The sequence below is a fragment of the Salvelinus alpinus genome, chromosome 35 (genome assembly GCF_045679555.1).
Source record: "Salvelinus alpinus chromosome 35, SLU_Salpinus.1, whole genome shotgun sequence".
Lineage (NCBI taxonomy): Eukaryota > Metazoa > Chordata > Actinopteri > Salmoniformes > Salmonidae > Salvelinus > Salvelinus alpinus.
The window spans coordinates 1,905,858-1,924,304 of NC_092120.1; the positions used below are offsets into that span (position 1 = coordinate 1,905,858).

The 18,447-nt window shown below is 40.5% G+C and overlaps 1 protein-coding gene across 3 annotated transcripts; it reads left to right on the forward strand.

The window, feature by feature from the left end:
* Window positions 1–965: 965 nt before the first annotated feature.
* Window positions 966–17,327, forward strand: LOC139563970 (maternal B9.15 protein). 3 transcript variants are annotated; one of them, XM_071383075.1, is made up of 6 exons: window positions 966–1,146; window positions 11,921–12,098; window positions 13,826–13,963; window positions 14,669–15,005; window positions 15,223–15,434; window positions 16,644–17,327. In XM_071383075.1, exons 2-5 carry the CDS (start codon window positions 11,926–11,928, stop codon window positions 15,424–15,426), a joined length of 852 nt encoding a protein of 283 aa, XP_071239176.1. In that variant the 5' UTR covers window positions 966–1,146; window positions 11,921–11,925; the 3' UTR covers window positions 15,427–15,434; window positions 16,644–17,327. The 3 variants fall into 3 exon arrangements, with proteins under 3 accessions (XP_071239176.1, XP_071239173.1, XP_071239175.1); XM_071383072.1 differs by having other exon boundaries at window positions 15,223–17,327; XM_071383074.1 differs by lacking the exon at window positions 966–1,146 and adding an exon at window positions 9,735–9,866 and having other exon boundaries at window positions 15,223–17,327.
* The last annotated feature ends 1,120 nt before the right edge of the window (window positions 17,328–18,447 follow it).

Sequence of the window (18,447 nt, forward strand, 5' to 3'; positions counted from 1 at the left end):
TCGGGCCATCAGGAATTTCAAGGCTTCTCCTTGTAGCAGTCTGGAGGATGTTTTTGAATACAAGCCTAAAATGTAGTGTCTTGAATTTTGTTGACAAGAAAATTATTATTTTGATGACAGAATTAATTTGCCCCCAGACATTCTTAGGTAAACTGTGACTACCTGTCCTAAGTTAAATATACATCAGTAGTGAAGCCTACAAGATGCTATAGGCATGATGAGCGCTTAACTTAATCAATGATTCCTGAGTGGAAGAATAATTGCCCTTATGTACTGTATGTTAGATAAATTATGCAATGTGACATATTATAAAAACATGCCTTACGCCTTTAGACATGTTTTCTTGTTGCGTCAAAACATCTGGTTGTCAGAGACTACTGATGACACCAACATGCAGGCTTATGAAGTCACTACAAGCACACTTACATAGGGTCAAAATTACTTTGAAATTAACATGGAAGCTTATCACAGGTGGATTTCAAGTTTGAGTAGACTGACATTATACATTGAGGGGCTGTTGTTGTTTTAGTAGTCTTACAAGCCACATGTTGTTAGGCCTACTATTCATCAATATAAATAATAATAGGTTAGGACTATAATAAGGTTATAACATGGTGAGAATTACATTTCATCCTTACATGTTTTTGAATGATAGCCTGTGATAGTAGAAGACTATCAGTTCACCGGGGCTTACCATATTTGGTCTGTAGTGGGAGTCTCTGGTTGTAGTAAAAGGGAGTCAGCATATTGCTAATAGCTCCGAACAAGGAAGTGAGTCATATTTACGGTGTAACTTCTCGCTTGCAACACTACGCAACACAGGGAAAATCCAATTGCATTAACATTTGTGCGTCCTCTCTCCTCGTAACCCATTGGAGGAGAAGGTCAGAGGGGCGGGACATATGGCTTTCTCATCCAATGGGTTTTGAGAAAAGACAAGAGCGAGGACGCGAGGAGTATGCAATTGAGATATTCCCACAGACCAACGCAAAACCAGGAACGTGGATCGCTTTGACTGTACCAAAGAGAACAAGGAAGCAACATGTGCCGATAACTATACAAGTAATATGATCACAGCAATATAGAGAGGAAATAGAGGAAATAGTAATTGTACTGGATATTTAAAATACTGCGGTTATTATACAGGTAAGTGAGAAATATTGAGAAGTGTACCATATTTCTAAATCAACCTTTTGATGTGATTGAAAAATAATTTTGTAAACAAATGTTGTCTCTTTCCACATGTGATTTAAATAACTTGGTTATTGTTTGGTTATTACAAACGTTGTAAATGTATTTATTATTTAGGGAATATATTGAGTAATGACTATAAATTACAGCAATTACAACAGCCTACTCACCACGACAGTCCTTGTAGCATGTAATAATTTAATTGTAGCCTAGTATAATTGTTGTTTAGCTTTTTTATTCCCAAATCGAAGTATTATTTAAGTTTGTATATTTTAAACAATTTAGACTTAATCTTTAGGATAAACGCGGAATCTATTCAAGGAAACATTTAGAATTTCCAATTACATGGGGGGATTTCCGCGTTGAGAACCCACTCCCCTGTTCAATGTTTTCGAACGAGGCAAAAAAAAAGTCTGCGCCACAACGCGGAAAATTACAAAAACCACGGGCTGAACGGAAAACCCAATCTGAAATCTGTTTGACGTGTAGCCTACAGGATGTGTGATCTCTAAATGATAACAATTTATTGTTCTTCACAAGTTACATTATAGCAATCACTTGAGTTCAAGTGATAAAATGTATCCAATCTCTGCAGTGTGGACTCTTTCCATAGGCTCAGGAAGCACGTGGCCGGGCTATAGGACACTCAAATTCACTCTTTTAGATCTGAAGTTTCAGCTGTTTTCTTGCAATTTACATGAACTTGCTATCAACAAGACTCACCACATGGCATGGGGCAACAATCTAATGTATTGTATATGCTGCTATAACATTGCTGTGCTATAACCATAATCTTTCAAGCTGCCATATTACTCAACAACAAACATTAATTAACTGGTGTCAAAGAAATACAGACAGCATGTATAACACAGAAGCTATTCACTGCCAGTGTTCACTCATCTTAATAGGAACTAGTTATTATACAATTATTGGTTATTATATAGGTTATTGAACTGTGTTAGGCTAGGTGGACTGGTTCACATTATTGGTTATTATATAGGTTATGGAACTGTGTTAGGCTAGGTGGACTGGTTCAGATTATTGGTTATTATATAGGTTATTGCACTGTGTTAGGCTAGGTGGACTGGTTCAGATTATTGGTTATTATATAGGTTATTGAACTGTGTTAGGCTAGGTGGACTGGTTCACATTATTGGTTATTATATAGGTTATTGAACTGTGTTAGGCTAGGTGGACTGGTTCACATTATTGGTTATTATATAGGTTATTGAACTGTGTTAGGCTAGGTGGACTGGTTCAGATTACTGGTTATTATATAGGTTATTGAACTGTGTTAGGCTAGGTGGACTGGTTCAGATTACTGGTTATTATATAGGTTATTGCACTGTGTTAGGCTAGGTGGACTGGTTCACATTATTGGTTATTATATAGGTTATTGAACTGTGTTAGGCTAGGTGGACTGGTTCAGATTATTGGTTATTATATAGGTTATGGAACTCTGTTAGGCTAGGTGGACTGGTTCACATTATTGGTTATTATATAGGTTATGGAACTGTGTTAGGCTAGGTGGACTGGTTCAGATTATTGGTTATTATATAGGTTATTGAACTGTGTTAGGCTAGGTGGACTGGTTCACATTATTGGTTATTATATAGGTTATTGAACTGTGTTAGGCTAGGTGGACTGGTTCAGATTATTGGTTTATTATATAGGTTATGGAACTGTGTTAGGCTAGGTGGACTGGTTCAGATTATTGGTTATTATATAGGTTATTGCACTGTGTTAGGCTAGGTGGACTGGTTCAGATTATTGGTTATTATATAGGTTATTGCACTGTGTTAGGCTAGGTGGACTGGTTCAGATTACTGGTTATTATATAGGTTATGGAACTGTGTTAGGCTAGGTGGACTGGTTCACATTATTGGTTATTATATAGGTTATGGAACTGTGTTAGGCTAGGTGGACTGGTTCACATTATTGGTTATTATATAGGTTATGGAACTCTGTTAGGCTAGGTGGACTGGTTCAGATTATTGGTTATTATATAGGTTATGGAACTCTGTTAGGCTAGGTGGACTGGTTCAGATTATTGGTTATTATATAGGTTATGGAACTGTGTTAGGCTAGGTGGACTGGTTCAGATTATTGGTTATTATACAGGTTATTGAACTGTGTTAGGCTAGGTGGACTGGTTCAGATTATTGGTTATTATATAGGTTATGGAACTGTGTTAGGCTAGGTGGACTGGTTCAGATTATTGGTTATTATATAGGTTATTGAACTGTGTTAGGCTAGGTGGACTGGTTCAGATTACTGGTTATTATATAGGTTATGGAACTCTGTTAGGCTAGGTGGACTGGTTCAGATTATTGGTTATTATATAGGTTATTGAACTGTGTTAGGCTAGGTGGACTGGTTCAGATTATTGGTTATTATATAGGTTATGGAACTGTGTTAGGCTAGGTGGACTGGTTCAGATTACTGGTTATTATATAGGTCATGGAACTGTGTTAGGCTAGGTGGACTGGTTCAGATTATTGGTTATTATATAGGTCATGGAACTGTGTTAGGCTAGGTGGACTGGTTCAGATTACTGGTTATTATATAGGTCATGGAACTGTGTTAGGCTAGGTGGACTGGTTCAGATTATTGGTTATTATATAGGTTATGGAACTCTGTTAGGCTAGGTGGACTGGTTCAGATTATTGGTTATTATATAGGTTATTGAACTGTGTTAGGCTAGGTGGACTGGTTCAGATTATTGGTTATTATATAGGTTATGGAACTGTGTTAGGCTAGGTGGACTGGTTCAGATTACTGGTTATTATATAGGTCATGGAACTGTGTTAGGCTAGGTGGACTGGTTCAGATTATTGGTTATTATATAGGTCATGGAACTGTGTTAGGCTAGGTGGACTGGTTCAGATTACTGGTTATTATATAGGTCATGGAACTGTGTTAGGCTAGGTGGACTGGTTCAGATTATTGGTTATTATATAGGTCATGGAACTGTGTTAGGCTAGGTGGACTGGTTCAGATTATTGGGACACCATGTCAACTTTCTCACACTTGCACAACATGGACTGACATGTATGTTGTTATTGGGCTGTAGAGAGGTCATGTCTCGGTCTTTACACAAAGATCAATACAGGGGTTGCTGCAATACCAACACCTCAGTGTTACTGCTTTGTCTGTTAGAGGCAGTGGGCCACTGTGTACTGTCACTCAAAGACTCTGCTTCTGGAACGGTTGCTCTGCTTGTAAATGCAATTTACATACAGATCTGACTTGACTTAAAGACACACCCAGGCTCCTTTTCACCTCTTTATCACCTGATTTTACTTACCGAAAGGCACATCTCAATAGGAGGTCCAGGTATGTCATGACATGTAACAAGTGAGGGGGGGGCTTTCATCTTCAAAAAAATTATATTGGTCACATACACATATTTAGCAATGTTATTGTGGGTGTAGCGAAATGCTTGTGTTTCTAGCTCCAACAGTGCTGTAGTATCTAACAGGTCACAACAATGCACACAAATCTAAAAGTAAAACAGTGGAATTAAGAAATATATAAATATTAAGATGAGCAATGTCAGTGTGGCATTGACTAGAATACAGTATATATGGTATATAGTATATACAGAATGCAGTAAATACATATGAAATGAGTAAAACAGTATGTAAACATTATTAAAGTGACTAGTGTTCCATTATTAAGGTGACCAGTGGTTCCATGTCTATGTGCATAGGGCAGCAGCCTCTAGGGCAGGGGTGTCAAACTCATCTTGCCCTGGGGGCCGCATTCGGTCTTCAGTGAGGTCCGGAGGGCCGCATTGAAAATTTGTTGCATTTCCTCTACATCAAAATTGGAAACTGAATTGTTCTCTATCCATCGGTCTGGGAATTTTCTATGTCTAGCTTTCATTCTGGTGATTATTAGCGAGCTGGGCACAATCTACAAATTGTTTGTTTCAATTTGATTTGAGTCATTTTAAAGTATACTGAGTTCATTTAATTTTTTACTCAAACCACACGCGGGCCTGATTGGACACTCTCGTTTGCACAAGTTCAGCCGCCTTCATCATGCATCGTTTAACAAAGTCACCGTCGGAATACGGCTTCGATGCTAATGCTATTTCGCTAGCAATTAGGTAGCTGGCTTTTACCGCTGCTTCACTGACTTCTCGGCTCTGGATGAAAGTTGACTGCTGTTTCCTCAGACCCGCCAGCAATTCGTTAATCTTATCTCTTCTCAGTTGTCCTTGCAAGCCGTCATATTTTTCGCTGTGATGAGTCTCGTAGTGGCGTCGAATATTATATTCCTTCAATACCGAAACTTGTTGCAAACACACCAAGCACGAAGGTTTTCCGTGCATCTCTGTAAATAAATAGGACGTGGTCCATTTTTCTTTGAAAATTCTACACTCCTTATCTACTTTTCTCCGTTTGGATAACGACATTTTGGCTAATGAGGGTGTAGCGGAGAGGTAGAGACCAAGGTATTAACAACGTCGTAACAAGCAGCAGATGGCGCATTGATACCGTCTGCTGTTTTCAGTCTGTCTCAGTGATGCGGCTTGTCTTCTACTCTGATGGAAAGAGTGCGCCCCTTAGCGGATAATCCATGAATTGCAGCGAATTAAAAATATTAATTCCATGTCTTTTATGCATTTTTTCCACTTTCGAATTATCCTGCGGGCCTGATCGAACCTCCTTGGGGGCCGGTTCCGGCCCGCGGGCCGTATGTTTGACACCCCTGCTCTAGGGTAAAGGGTTGCGTAACCGGGTGGTGGCCGGCTTGTGATGGCTATTTAACAGTCTGATGGCCTTGAGATAGAAGCTGTTTTTCAGTCTCTCGGTCCCACCTTTGATGCACCTGTACTGACCTCTCCTTCTGGATGATAGCGGGGTGAACAGGCCGTGGCTCGGGTGGTTGATGTCCTCTATTTTCCCCTCAAGCAAGAGAGGATGCCAATCACATCAGACCAACTCCTTGAAGTTTGCAGTTGTGTTTAAAAAACAAAAAATGTCTCAAAATGTATTGTTTTAACCTTAAGTGTGTGTGCCAGAGGAGGCTGGTGAAGGGAGGACAGCTCATAATAACGAATGGAGTGAATGGAATGGTATCAAACATTCCATTTATTCCGTTCCAGCAATTACTATGAGCCCGCCCTCCCCAGTTAAAGTGCCACCAGCCACCATTTGTGTGAACATTACTCTATTTATACTCGGGATATTCTTTTTTAATGGGAAAAGTTCAAAAATAGCCTGAGTGCGTCTTTAAACCTCTTGGCCCCCTAAGGAGCATAGGGCATCCACCATGGCTCCACCTCACTTCTGTGTGAGGACAGGTATTCCCAAATGGGGGTACGCGCAATGCCGTCGGGGGTATGCCAAATAAAAATGTGAATCACATTTTTAAAAATATATATATTTAAAAAAAAATGTCTTCACATTTTCAAACAGTCCATTTATATTTTCCAACGGGGCTATACATTTGGGCAAGTTTTTCTCTCTCGCCTTAGTAGCCTCGTTTCACTGCCAAAAATGTATTTAAACCGTCTAGTGTTCAGCGAAATAACAACACAACGTCAAATACAGGTAGCCTAGTCAAATAATTAACATCCAATCACATTACCGTTACTCTCTCGCAGGAATTCCACTAACGGTCTGTATGTAGCCAAACGTGCTCGTGTTGGTAGCTGCTGCTCATGTTGGTATCTGTACTGATGGCGCAAAAGCCATGACAGGGAGACATAGTGGAGTGGTAATGCTCGTGCAAGCAGTTGCTCCCGACGCCACTTGGGTAAACTGCAGAATCCACCGAGAGGCTCTTGCTGCCAAGGGAATGCCTGACAGCTTGAAAGACGTTTTGGACACTACAGTGAAAATGGTTAACTTTGTTAAAGCAAGGCCCCTGAATTCTCGTGTATTTTCTGCACTATGCAATGATATGGGCAGCGACCATGTAACACTTTTACAACATACAGAAGTGCGCTGGTTATCAAGGGGCAAAGTAATGACACATTTTTTTGATTTGAGAGACGAGCTTAAAGTTTTCTTTACTGTCCATAATTTTATCTTGTCTGACCGCTTGCATGATGACGAGTTTCTCACACGACTGGCCTATCTGGGTGATGTTTTTTCTCGCCTGAATGATCTGAATCTAGGATTACGGGGACTCTTCGCAATTATATTCAATGTGCGGAACAAAATTGAGGTTATGATTAAGAAGTTGGAGCTCTTCTCTGTCTGCATTATCAAGGTCAACACACAGGTCTTTCCACCATTGTATGATTTTTTGTGTGCAAATGAACTCAAGCTTACGGACAATGTCAAATGTGATATAGCGAAGCACCTGAGAGTGAGTTAGGTGCGCAATTATGCTGGTACGTTCCCGAAACGGATGAAACAAACAACTGGATTCATTTTCCCTTTCATGCCCTGCCTCCAGTCCACTTACCGATATCTGAACGAGAGCCTCATCGGAAATTGCAACAAGCGGTTCAGTGAAAATGTCATTTAATCAGAAGCCACTGCCAGATTTCTGGATTGGGCTGCGCTCAGAGCATCTTGCCTTGGCAAATCGTGCTGTTAAGACACTGATGCCCTTTGCAACCACGTACCTATGTGAGAGTGGATTCTCGGCCCTCACTAGCATGAAAACTAAATACAGGCACAGTGTGTGTGGAAAATGATTTAGACTGAGACGCTCCAATACAACCCAACATTGCAGAGTTATGTGCATCCTTTCAAGCACACCCTTCTCATTAACCTGTGGTGAGTTATTCACGATTTTTGTTGAACAAATAAGGTTTTATATATAAGATGGTTAAATAAAGAACAAAATTATTGATTATTATTATATTATTATTTGTGCCCTGGTCCTATAAGAGTTCTTTGTCAGTTCCCACAAAACCCACAAAAACTCACACTCATTCTTATGTTTCATAAATGTATCGTATAGTGTGTGTGTGTGTCAGGCTTACAATGATGGCTAAAAACAACATTTGAGAGTGTGCTGACCCTGGTGCTAGAAGTGGTACACAGCTGGAGGTTGAATGTTTGAAGGGGTACAGGACTATAAAAAGTTTGGGAGCCACTGATCTAGGACGTACAGATCTAGGATATAGATGAGGGTCTGTTCATGGCATTACATTTTTTAACTGAAAAATGTCATTTATAGACAGGAAGATGTTTAATTCTGGTCTCAGTGGTCCTAACATATTCTAATCTAATCACGAGCAATGTCCACATCAATCCAGTCTAAATAAGGTAGTGAATGATTTAGTCATGACAGCGATAATGGCACTTTAATATGCAAAGTTTATGATGACAGATGAGGCAACCAGTAAATGACTGGGCCATCATCTAACATGAGGTCAACTCTCTGAGCTGTAAGAGGTTTCACACTAGACTGCAGAGTGGAGTGGAGCATCGCACAGAATGAAACTCATTCTGCAGCTCACCACCTGTTGACTTGATAACCCTCGCCATTACATGCCCTGGCCTAGATACTGCACAAGAACCACATTACTATGTTCAGAGATGCTCATGTCTCTCAATTTGCCTCTCAGTGTCCTCAGTGATATACAGCAGTGGCCAAAATATGTGTCTGTTAGTTACACTTCTGAGAAATGGCTCTACAGTTGTATAATCTTAATTTGATCAATCTGTTGTTGCTGAAATGCACCGCAGGAAATGCAGAGGAGCACACTAACACACAGTAATATTAACAATATTGCACTTTTCATGTAGCCTACCTTTGGCGAGCTGATATCCTAACCACTGATCAAGCAACATTATGCACTAAACATTTCAATCCAGTCGCTGCAGGATTATTTTGCTGTGACAATATAGGTCAAATTAAGATCCTACATCTACAGTAGATGTTGCTGTGCAGTCTGAAAAAGAACAAACATGTGGCGATAGTTGTGGTCGATATTATTAGACTGAAAGACATTATGTGGCTGTGAAGTTAGAGAAGTGGTCAGACTGGGAACTACTCGGTCAGAACAATGTGATGAGTCAGTAGTCTGTGTCTGTAACAGTCTGTGTTACTGTATTTCTGCAAAGATGTAGGATCTTCATTTGGTCACCCTGTTGCAGGAGAACTTTCCTGCACAGCAGGACATTTTAAACGTGTAGTGTATTTGAGGTTTAAAAAGGCTTCTGAAGTTTATAATTTCCACTTTGAAATTTCAGACTTGATTTTCCCTTACAAAAAATGTAACCCTAACAGAAACATACATTAATTATAATCCACATAATAATTCACATTTCCTGTTGCTGCAGGATTATTTTCCTGCTATAGCAAAACTCAAATTAAGATCCTACATCTGTAACTTCTCACTGACATTCCTATTGGGTTTCAACATGGTGATGAAAACAATCTTTTTCAGTCCATTCAAATTGGTCCATATCACATTTTTAGATGAGATCACATGTATGAACAAATAGTCTACCCTTCTTCTGTATACCCCTAAGGTAAAAAGGAATACCATTCTGTCACCCCCCCCCCCCCCACTGTAAATATCCTGTTGCCTATCTAACATTCTTTCTTTCCACCAACGGTGGGACGAGGCAGTTTAAGAGTGCAGACTAGAGGCACCACCTGCAAATGCTTTTCAGTTATGCCAGCTATCTGAAACAGGAAATCCTAGCTGAAAATCCATCGTCAGCTGGGTTTAGAGAGTTGTCTTCAGACTGAGGGTACTGTTTGTAGTGTGTATCTGTGTCTGTCTGCGTGTGTGTTTATGTGAAAGAGAGGTAGAGGGAGAGAGTTTCGACATAACATCCTGAGGCACACTGAGTTCTTCAAGCACTTGTGACTGTGTACTGGTAGAGTTCTAATGAAAAATGCATTCTGTTATTGAATAAGATACAATCACAGTACCATGTGATCATCAAAAGCATCTGAAAGCAATATTGTGAAGTAATAATGTATTGAATAGGACTTTGTTACCTCACCACCTGGTATTTCTCTACAACTGAGTTACAACGTGGTTACTAACTGTATAAGCTCACTGAACCTACCCCACTGGGACAAAACTGGTTGAATCAACATTGTTTCCTCGTCATTTCAACCACCAAAATCAATGTGATGACGTTGAATCAACGTGGGAAACTAATTGGATTTGCCAATTTTTTTGCGTTTTTTCTTTCCTCTTCAGATTTCACATTGAATTCAGGTTAGTTGACATTCAACCAAATGTAAATCAAAACTAGACGTTGAACTGACATCTGTTGTCACGCGGGACTAGGTGGGTGAAGGAATCAGACGCAGAGAGTTCCACTGTGCAAAAGTGCTCTTTACTTCGGCACACAAAATGATAAGTCCAAGAATACAGGGCGCGGACAACAACGTGACAACCCAAAAAACACAGGGTGCCAAGTTTAAGAAAATAAATCCACCTCTACCTAAAACGCACACACGTAACATAAAGACAAAAAACAATAAACTGACAAAATAAACGAAGACGAAACAGTCCCGTATGGTGACAACACAGGAACACACGAACAGGAACAATCACCCACACCCCACAATACAAAACAGGCTACCTAAATATGGTTCCCAATCAGAGACAACAACTAACACCTGCCTCTGATTGAGAACCATATCAGGCCAACACATAGAAATAGACAAACTAGACATACAACATAGAATGCCCACTCAGATCACACTCTGACCAAACAAAACATAGAAACATACAAAGCAAACTATGGTCAGGGCGTGACATCTGTGCCCAGTGGGACTGTACGATAAAGCTATTTGTTATGTTGGTCTTAAGGGAAATTAACTTCTTCACTTGTGAACTGTAGAAACAAATTGTTTCTGTATAATTGCTTAACAGTTTACATAATGCCATTAGTACATAGTTGTGTCACCAGAAAAAGTCTGTCACCTCCGGGAAGATGCTTAAGGTGGAATATAATTGTCACGCCTTCCTCAAGCTGATGCAACTAATGTTTCTTTCAAATTCTCCCTGACTCTCTCTGTATGTCAGGTCTACACTAACAACAACAATTAACCCTCGCACCTCGACTAAACCAGAGCAGGAAGTTAACACACTTGCACTCCTCACATACGTAGTTTCATGATGGTTAATCAGCTACACTGGCTCAGCGTTTCTGCTAAGCTGGCAAACATTCCACTTCTTTGACCGGTACTGTAGGCAGGGTTGTACTGTACCTTCTCCCCTGTGTCAATCTGACACTGTCTGGCACTATTGAGAAGAAACAAACTCTGTATCTATCAGAAGGCACATACTGTACCTTTGGTCTGTAACTGAATCTGACACGTTTTGCGTATGTAACATATTGATATGCCAACATGGCCTATGAGTCTATTTGCATCTTGTTTGCCTGTATACAAACTACGACCTTTGGCTCCCAGTTTGTTTAAACAACAGAAGGCCAGTCTGACTTGCGTACATTGAACATATATATACCTCTAGTGTGGTCTGAAGGTAATGATAATAGAAAACACACAGTGGCTAAATACTCTAGGAAGTGGTCTTATCCAAGGAGCTGACTTCCTCCTGCCCAACATTAGACTGAATGGCAGACCGTGAAATAGGGCTATTCTGGGGTTTGAGGAACTGTGAAAATAATTTTGTTGACAGTGGTGGTGGCTTGTGAATTGTACACACACGCTGTAGTTTCGGGAATATGTTTTTCACGCTGTACAGTTGGTTAAAATATTCTAAATTAGTTGAGTAGCTTTACAGGATAGACTAATGCTTTCTGCACCTATTTCCTCACAGAAACGATGAAGAGAGAGGTAAACGCCGGGGTGAATTTCCTGAGAAGCCTAGCCGTGGAGCGGGGTGGCTTAGATGGAACCAAAGCTGACGCTTTTGCTGGAAAGCTGCGGCAACTTTTGTGCGACAAATTCAAAGACCACTGGTACCCCGACAACCCCAACAAAGGACAGGCATTCAGGTAAACAACAAGGGAAGTGAAATATTAAAGAATTTAAGTAACTGGGTTGTTATTTCGTGTGGATGTCTATGAGAAGATACACATACAGTGCTGTGGAAAAGTATTTGCCCCCTTACTGATTTCTGAATTTTTTGCACATTTGTCTCACTTAAATGTTTCAGATCATCAAACAAATTTAAATATTACACAAAGATAACCCAAGTAAACACAAAATGCAGTTTTTAAGTGATGATTTTATTTATTACGGGAAAAAAGCTATCCGAACCTTCAAAAAGTAATTGCCCCCTAAACCTAATAACTGGGTGTGCCACCCTCAGCAGCAACAACTGCAATCAAGCATTTGCGATAACTGGCAATGAGTCTTTCACATCGCTGTGGAGGAATTTTGGCCCACTCTTCTTTGCAGAATTGTTTTAATTCAGCCACATTGGAGGGTTTTCGAGCATGAACTGCCTTTTTAAGGTCACGCCACAGCATCTCAATCGGATTCAAGTCCGGACTTTGACTAGGCCACTCCAAAACCTTAATTTAGTTTTTTTTTAAGCCATTCAGAGGTGGACTTGCTGGTGTGTTTTGGATCATTGTCCTGCTGCAGAAACCAAGTGCACTTCAGCTTGAGGTCACGAACTGATGGCCGGACATTCTGCTTCAGGATTTTTTGGTAGAGAGCAGAATTCATGGTTCCATCAAATCACAGCAAGTCGTCCAGGTCCTGAAGCAGCAAAGCAGCCCCAGACCATCATACTACCACCACCATATTTTACTGTTGGTATGATGTTCTTTTTCTGAAATGCTGTGTTACTTTTACGCCAGATGTCACGGGACGCACACCTTCCAAAAAGTTCAACTTTTGTCTCGTCAGTCCACATAATATTTTCCCAAAAGTCTTGGGGATCATCAAGATGGTTTTTTCCAAAAGTGAGACGAGCCTTTATGTTCCTTTTGGTCAGCAGTGGTTTTCGCCTTGGAACTCTGCCATGGATGCCATTTTTGCCCAGTGTCTTTCTTATGGTTGAGTCATGAACACTGATCTTAACTGAGGCAAGTGAGGCCTGCAGTTCTTTAGATGTTGTTGTGGGTTCTTTTGTGACCTCTTGGATGAGTCGTCGCTGCGCTCTTGGGGTAATTGTGGTAGGCCGGCCACTCCTGGGAAGGTTCACCACTGTTCCAAATTTTCTCCATTTGTGGATAATGGCTCTCACCGTGGTTCGCTGGAGCCCCAAAGCTTTAGAAATGGCGTTGTAACCCTTTCCAGACTGATAGATGTCAATTACTTTTTTTCTCATCTGTTCCTGAATTTCTTTGGACTACTTCACTTTGTCAGACAGGTTCTATTTAAGTAATTTCTTGATTCATCAGGTCTGGCAGTAATCAGGCCTGGGTGTGGCTAGTGAAATTGAACTCAGCTTTCCAAAAATGGTGATTAACCACAGTAAATTCATGATTTAACAAGGAGGGGCAATTACTTTGTCACATAGGGCCATGAAGGTTCGGATAGCTTTTTCCCCTTAATAAATAAAATTAACGCTTAAAAACGGCATTTTGTGTTTACTTGGGTTATCTTTGTGTAATATTTAAATTTGCTTGATGATCTGAAACATTTAAGTGTGACAAATGTGCAAAAAAATAAGAAATCAGGAAGGGGGAAAATACTTTTTCACATCACTGTACATGATAAGTTGACTGTGGTCCAGGTGAACAGCTCTCTGCCCTTTGACCTCTCTTAGGTGCATCAGGGTAAGCGAGGGGGTGGTGTGTGATGAGGAGGTGCTGAGAGCGTGTGAGGAGAGCAAGCTCAAACCCAGCGAGCTGGGCCTCCCATGCGAGATTGCGCTGTGGATCGACCCACTGGAGGTGTGCGCACGGTGAGTCACACTATGTAATTCACACGTGCACAGACGTACACACACAGTGAGACAGTGACATACTCAGTCTCAGAGACAGAAGGCAGAGGAAGAAGGTTTTCATTCATTGTACAGTCATACAGTCAGCTCCTTGGAGGTACCATATTTATCATCATGATGCATGTGTTGTACGAACCTGCCCATTATGTGATGACTCATCAAGTTACGGTAGGAGGAGGGTGAGAAAATACAACAACTACAATGAGGGAATGATCATGAGGGAGATGGGTTGATAGAAGTGAAACTGTTAGACCCTTCAAACTTTTACTGCAGTGGGCTAAATCACGGTCACACAGAGTGATTATTGGTAGTCTTAAACAAATCTATTGTGAAACAAAAGCATACACCTCACACACATGGTTATGGGCTTAAAAAAAAGAAGACACCTGTTCCATGTCAGATATACAGTTGAAATGTATTCAATTTAGAGTTTGCATCCTAATATTACACTTTCTATACATCACAGAAGACTGAAATGTTTAAATAACGTTTGACATAGAAACACCAGATTTCCGGTGGCTTTTTTGATTATGAAAAATATGAATAACATTCCACCCATGAGGCCACTAGGTCATTTGACTGCAGGAAAGGGCTACAAGGTGGTTTATAGGTCATTCCAATGTGTTTTGTTACAGAAACTAATGTATTCTCTTTCCTCTCTCACAGGTCAGGGGAGAACTGCAGATACTTCACAGTAGCTCGTTTCAAAGAAGGAGAAGAGGAGGATGAAGAAGATGTGAAAGGAGACAAAGATGTTGACCTGGATACGTCCGACTACCACTCTGCCAGCTCGTCTGACTGTGGCTCTGCTGTCTCCAGCGATACAGAGGACGAGGGGAAGGATGGAGAGACGGACGGAAGAAAAGATGAGAAGACGAAAGAGAAAGAGGGAAAGAAAGAGAAGGAGAAGGCGGGGGGCGGACCTTGTGTGATTGCCATGATGCCCAGGGTTCGGAACAGGTTCAGGGTGGAGCATGCTCAACAGAAGGTCACCAAAACACTGGTAAGAACTTTTCTGTTAATCTACATTACCTTAATGTGGTACCAAATCTCCCTCTCTGACATCCACAATGTAGCACTATGGACACGTAGATTCACGTAGCACCAGATCCTACACATCCAGAAGAAGTGATCTCTAAGTACTATCTGATTGAATTGAAGATGAATTATAATCGAAATCCTATCTAAGTTCTCTCTCCCTCTGTTCTCTCTCTCTCCAGCTCCAGCCTACCTCTCAGCATTACTTCTACCACCCTGCCCCTGTATGGCCCACAACATACAAGAAGAAGGGTCCTGTGTTCCTCACCACAATATACGCGCCTCCACCTCCTCCAGTGTTCGGCTACTACGTCCTGCCCCAGCCACCCCCGCAGTTCATCATGCCTTATGCCACTCTGCAGCCATGGGGGGCTGTGAAGAACTAAACCAACTGGTTAGAAAGTTAAACTGCTATTTTACATATGAGCCGATCACGCATTAAGCCAATCACAATGGGTCTATGCAGGTTTTTGAAGGTGTGGGTGAGGCGCAATTAAGATAGTTTGACAAAATATTTGAAGGGTTAGCGAGGAGCAGAACTTGATTCATTATATCATTTTTTGATTGCTGTACACTTCTTTTTCTTCTTTTTGGTGACAATCAGTTTTGGGGATTTCCTCTATGTAACTTTCTTAGGTAGAATTGCCACTGAAGTAAACAGGGAATATACTAAAACAGGCATTTAGCAAATATTGCTACAGGCACTTCCCTAAGGGCTGCCAGTGAGTTTTGGTTTAGGGTAATCCACTGATTAAAAGTAGTCTATTCATATTTTTAAAAAGCAGTGGAACTGGCTTTGAGGTCCAGAGTGTAGTTTGAGGGCTGTATTCCTTCATTGGGTGCTCATAACATCTCAGGAATCCTCAGCAATAAGCTGAAAACCAAAGCTTTGATGATTTTAGATATTTTTGTAAATATTATAGACTACCTTTCATCTGTCACCTCTATGAAGCATCAAAATGGTAAATGTGCACTGTAAGATATAGACCATGTCATGGTCCTGGTGGGCCTAAAATACTTCCGTTTTTTGTTTCTACCTGGTAGTTAATTGGACTCACCTGGTGTCACAGGTCTGAATTAGTCCCTGATAAGGAGAGGATGAAAACCAGTAGTGTTTCGGCCCTTCGGGACCAAGATTGGGCAGCCCGGCTATAGACTGTAATGATATGCAGTTACATGTAGTAACATATGTACCGTGTTTTTTGAATTCTCAGAAGCTGCATCTAACTGCACATCATTACAATATAATGTATCAATACGAGACAATAGTCTTATTATTTTTGACAATTCACTGTGATTGTAACCTGTATATTTTACCTGTCAAGTACAAACCTCTCTCTATTTTATAATGATTAACAGACCAACCAGAAGCTTTTTGTACATACTGTTAACCTATTAAGAAAATGTAATTATCAACCACATTTGTTTTTTTAAATTTGTTGTAATTTATTTTTCCACCTGTGGGTGGTACCAAATTCACTGTTGTAAAGTCAAATTCCATGCATATTTATGGAGATTCTTTGTTTTACATATCTTGATAAAGTTTGTAGTGTTGGTGCATGTATAATTTTAATAATTATTTGTTTATCATTTCCTTTTTTAGAAATCTTTAGTCTGATAAAGGCCAGATTGAAGAACATCAAAATTGTGATGTACTCTTATAATCTCCACCCGGCACAGCCAGAAGAGGTCTGGCCACCCCTCAGAGCCTGGTTCCTCTCTAGGTTTCTTCCTAGGTTCCTGCCGTTCTAGGGAGTTTTTCCTAGGCACCGTGCTGCATTGATTGCTGTTAGAGGTTTTAGGTTGTGTTTCTGTATAGCACTTTGTGACATCTGCTGATGTAAAAAGGGCTTTATAAATAAATGTGATTGAGTGATTGCTGGGATAAAATGGGTCTGAACTGAACTGTATTCACTCCTGTATAATCAGTCTTCCATGGATTTACTGTAAATAGTTTTATATACTGGAAATAAAAAATGCTTGGGTGATCCAAATGTTTAGCTTTAATATGAATAGATGTTTTCATAACTTTATACTTATATTCTCTATTTTTATACTGGCTTTTATTGGCCCATTGATCTGCTCTGGATGCATATTTATTAAATTTTATTAATTGCCTTTTCACTTGTTCTGAGTACAGAGCAGTACTCTGTTCACACAATTCTTACTGTATCTGATAGACAATTGTCCATGCTAATGTCTATGTTAAGCTGTGTCAGTTTTTATACTAATCATCTCTCTGTCTTGTCAGCACATAACATTAAATCAACCGATTTATAAAATCAAATTGTGTTTTTGCAATCTGTTACCTTGTGTATACTGTACTGTTTCACACAGACAAGTACTGTATTGAGAGAATATGTATATATTTACATGCGCAAGAGCTGTCTGTACGCTACCTCGGGCCAGAATCACTTGTAACTAAACTTTATAGCAACATACACTACATGACCAAAAGTATGTGGACACCTGCTCGTCGAACATCTAATTTCAAAATCATGGGCATTAATATGGAGTTGGTCCCCCCTTTGCAGGCCGTCATTGTAAATAAGAATTTGTTCTTAACTGACTTGCCTAGTTAAATAAAAGGCTGCTATAACAGCCTCCACTCTTCTGGGAAGGCTTTCCAGTAGATGTTGGAACATTGCTGCGGGGACTTGCTTCCATTCAGCCACAACAGCATTAGTGAAGTCGGCACTGATGTTGGGTGGTTAGGCCTGGTTCGCAGTCGGCGTTCCAATTCATCCCAAAGGTGTTCAATGGGGTTGAGGTCAGGGCTCTGTGCAGGCCAGTGAAGTTCTTCCACACCGGCATTGTCATGCTGAAACAGGAAAAGGCCTTCCCCAATCTGTTGCCACAAAGTTGGAAGCACAAAATGGTCTAGAATTTCATTGTACACTATAGCATTAAGATTTCCCTTCACTGCAACTTAGGGACCTAGCCCGAACAATGAAAAACAGTCCCAGTGTCACGCCCTGACCTTGGAGATCCTTATTATTCTCTATGTTTGGTTAGGTCAGGGTGTGACTCGGGTGGGAAAGTCCATGTTTTCTATTTCTTTGTTTTTGGCCGAGGGTAGTTCCCAATCAGAGGCAGCTGTCTATCGTTGTCTCTGATTGGGGATCATAAATAAGTTGTCATTTTCCTTTTGGGTTTTGTGGGATCTTGTTTTCTGTTTAGTGTCTGTGCCTGACAGAACTGTTCGCGTTCGTTTTTTGTCTTTGTTATTTTGTTTTGGTGTCATCAATAAAAAGACGATGTACGTCTACCACGCTGCGCCTTGGTTCACTCTTCATTCTACAAACGAGAGCCGCTACACCCAGACCATTATTCCTCCTCCACAAAACTGTATAGTTAGCACTAGCAGGTAGCATTCTCCTGGCATCCGCCAAACCCAGATTTGTCCA

Bases quoted from the DNA above. Each gene is read 5' to 3' on its own strand.
- LOC139563970 (XM_071383072.1), top strand. From the start codon at position 11,926: ATGAAGAGAGAGGTAAACGCCGGGGTGAATTTCCTGAGAAGCCTAGCC. The intron at 12,099-13,825 runs GTAAACAACAAG...GACCTCTCTTAG, and splicing joins AACAAAGGACAGGCATTCAG to GTGCATCAGGGTAAGCGAGG. The intron at 13,964-14,668 runs GTGAGTCACACT...CCTCTCTCACAG, and splicing joins CCACTGGAGGTGTGCGCACG to GTCAGGGGAGAACTGCAGAT.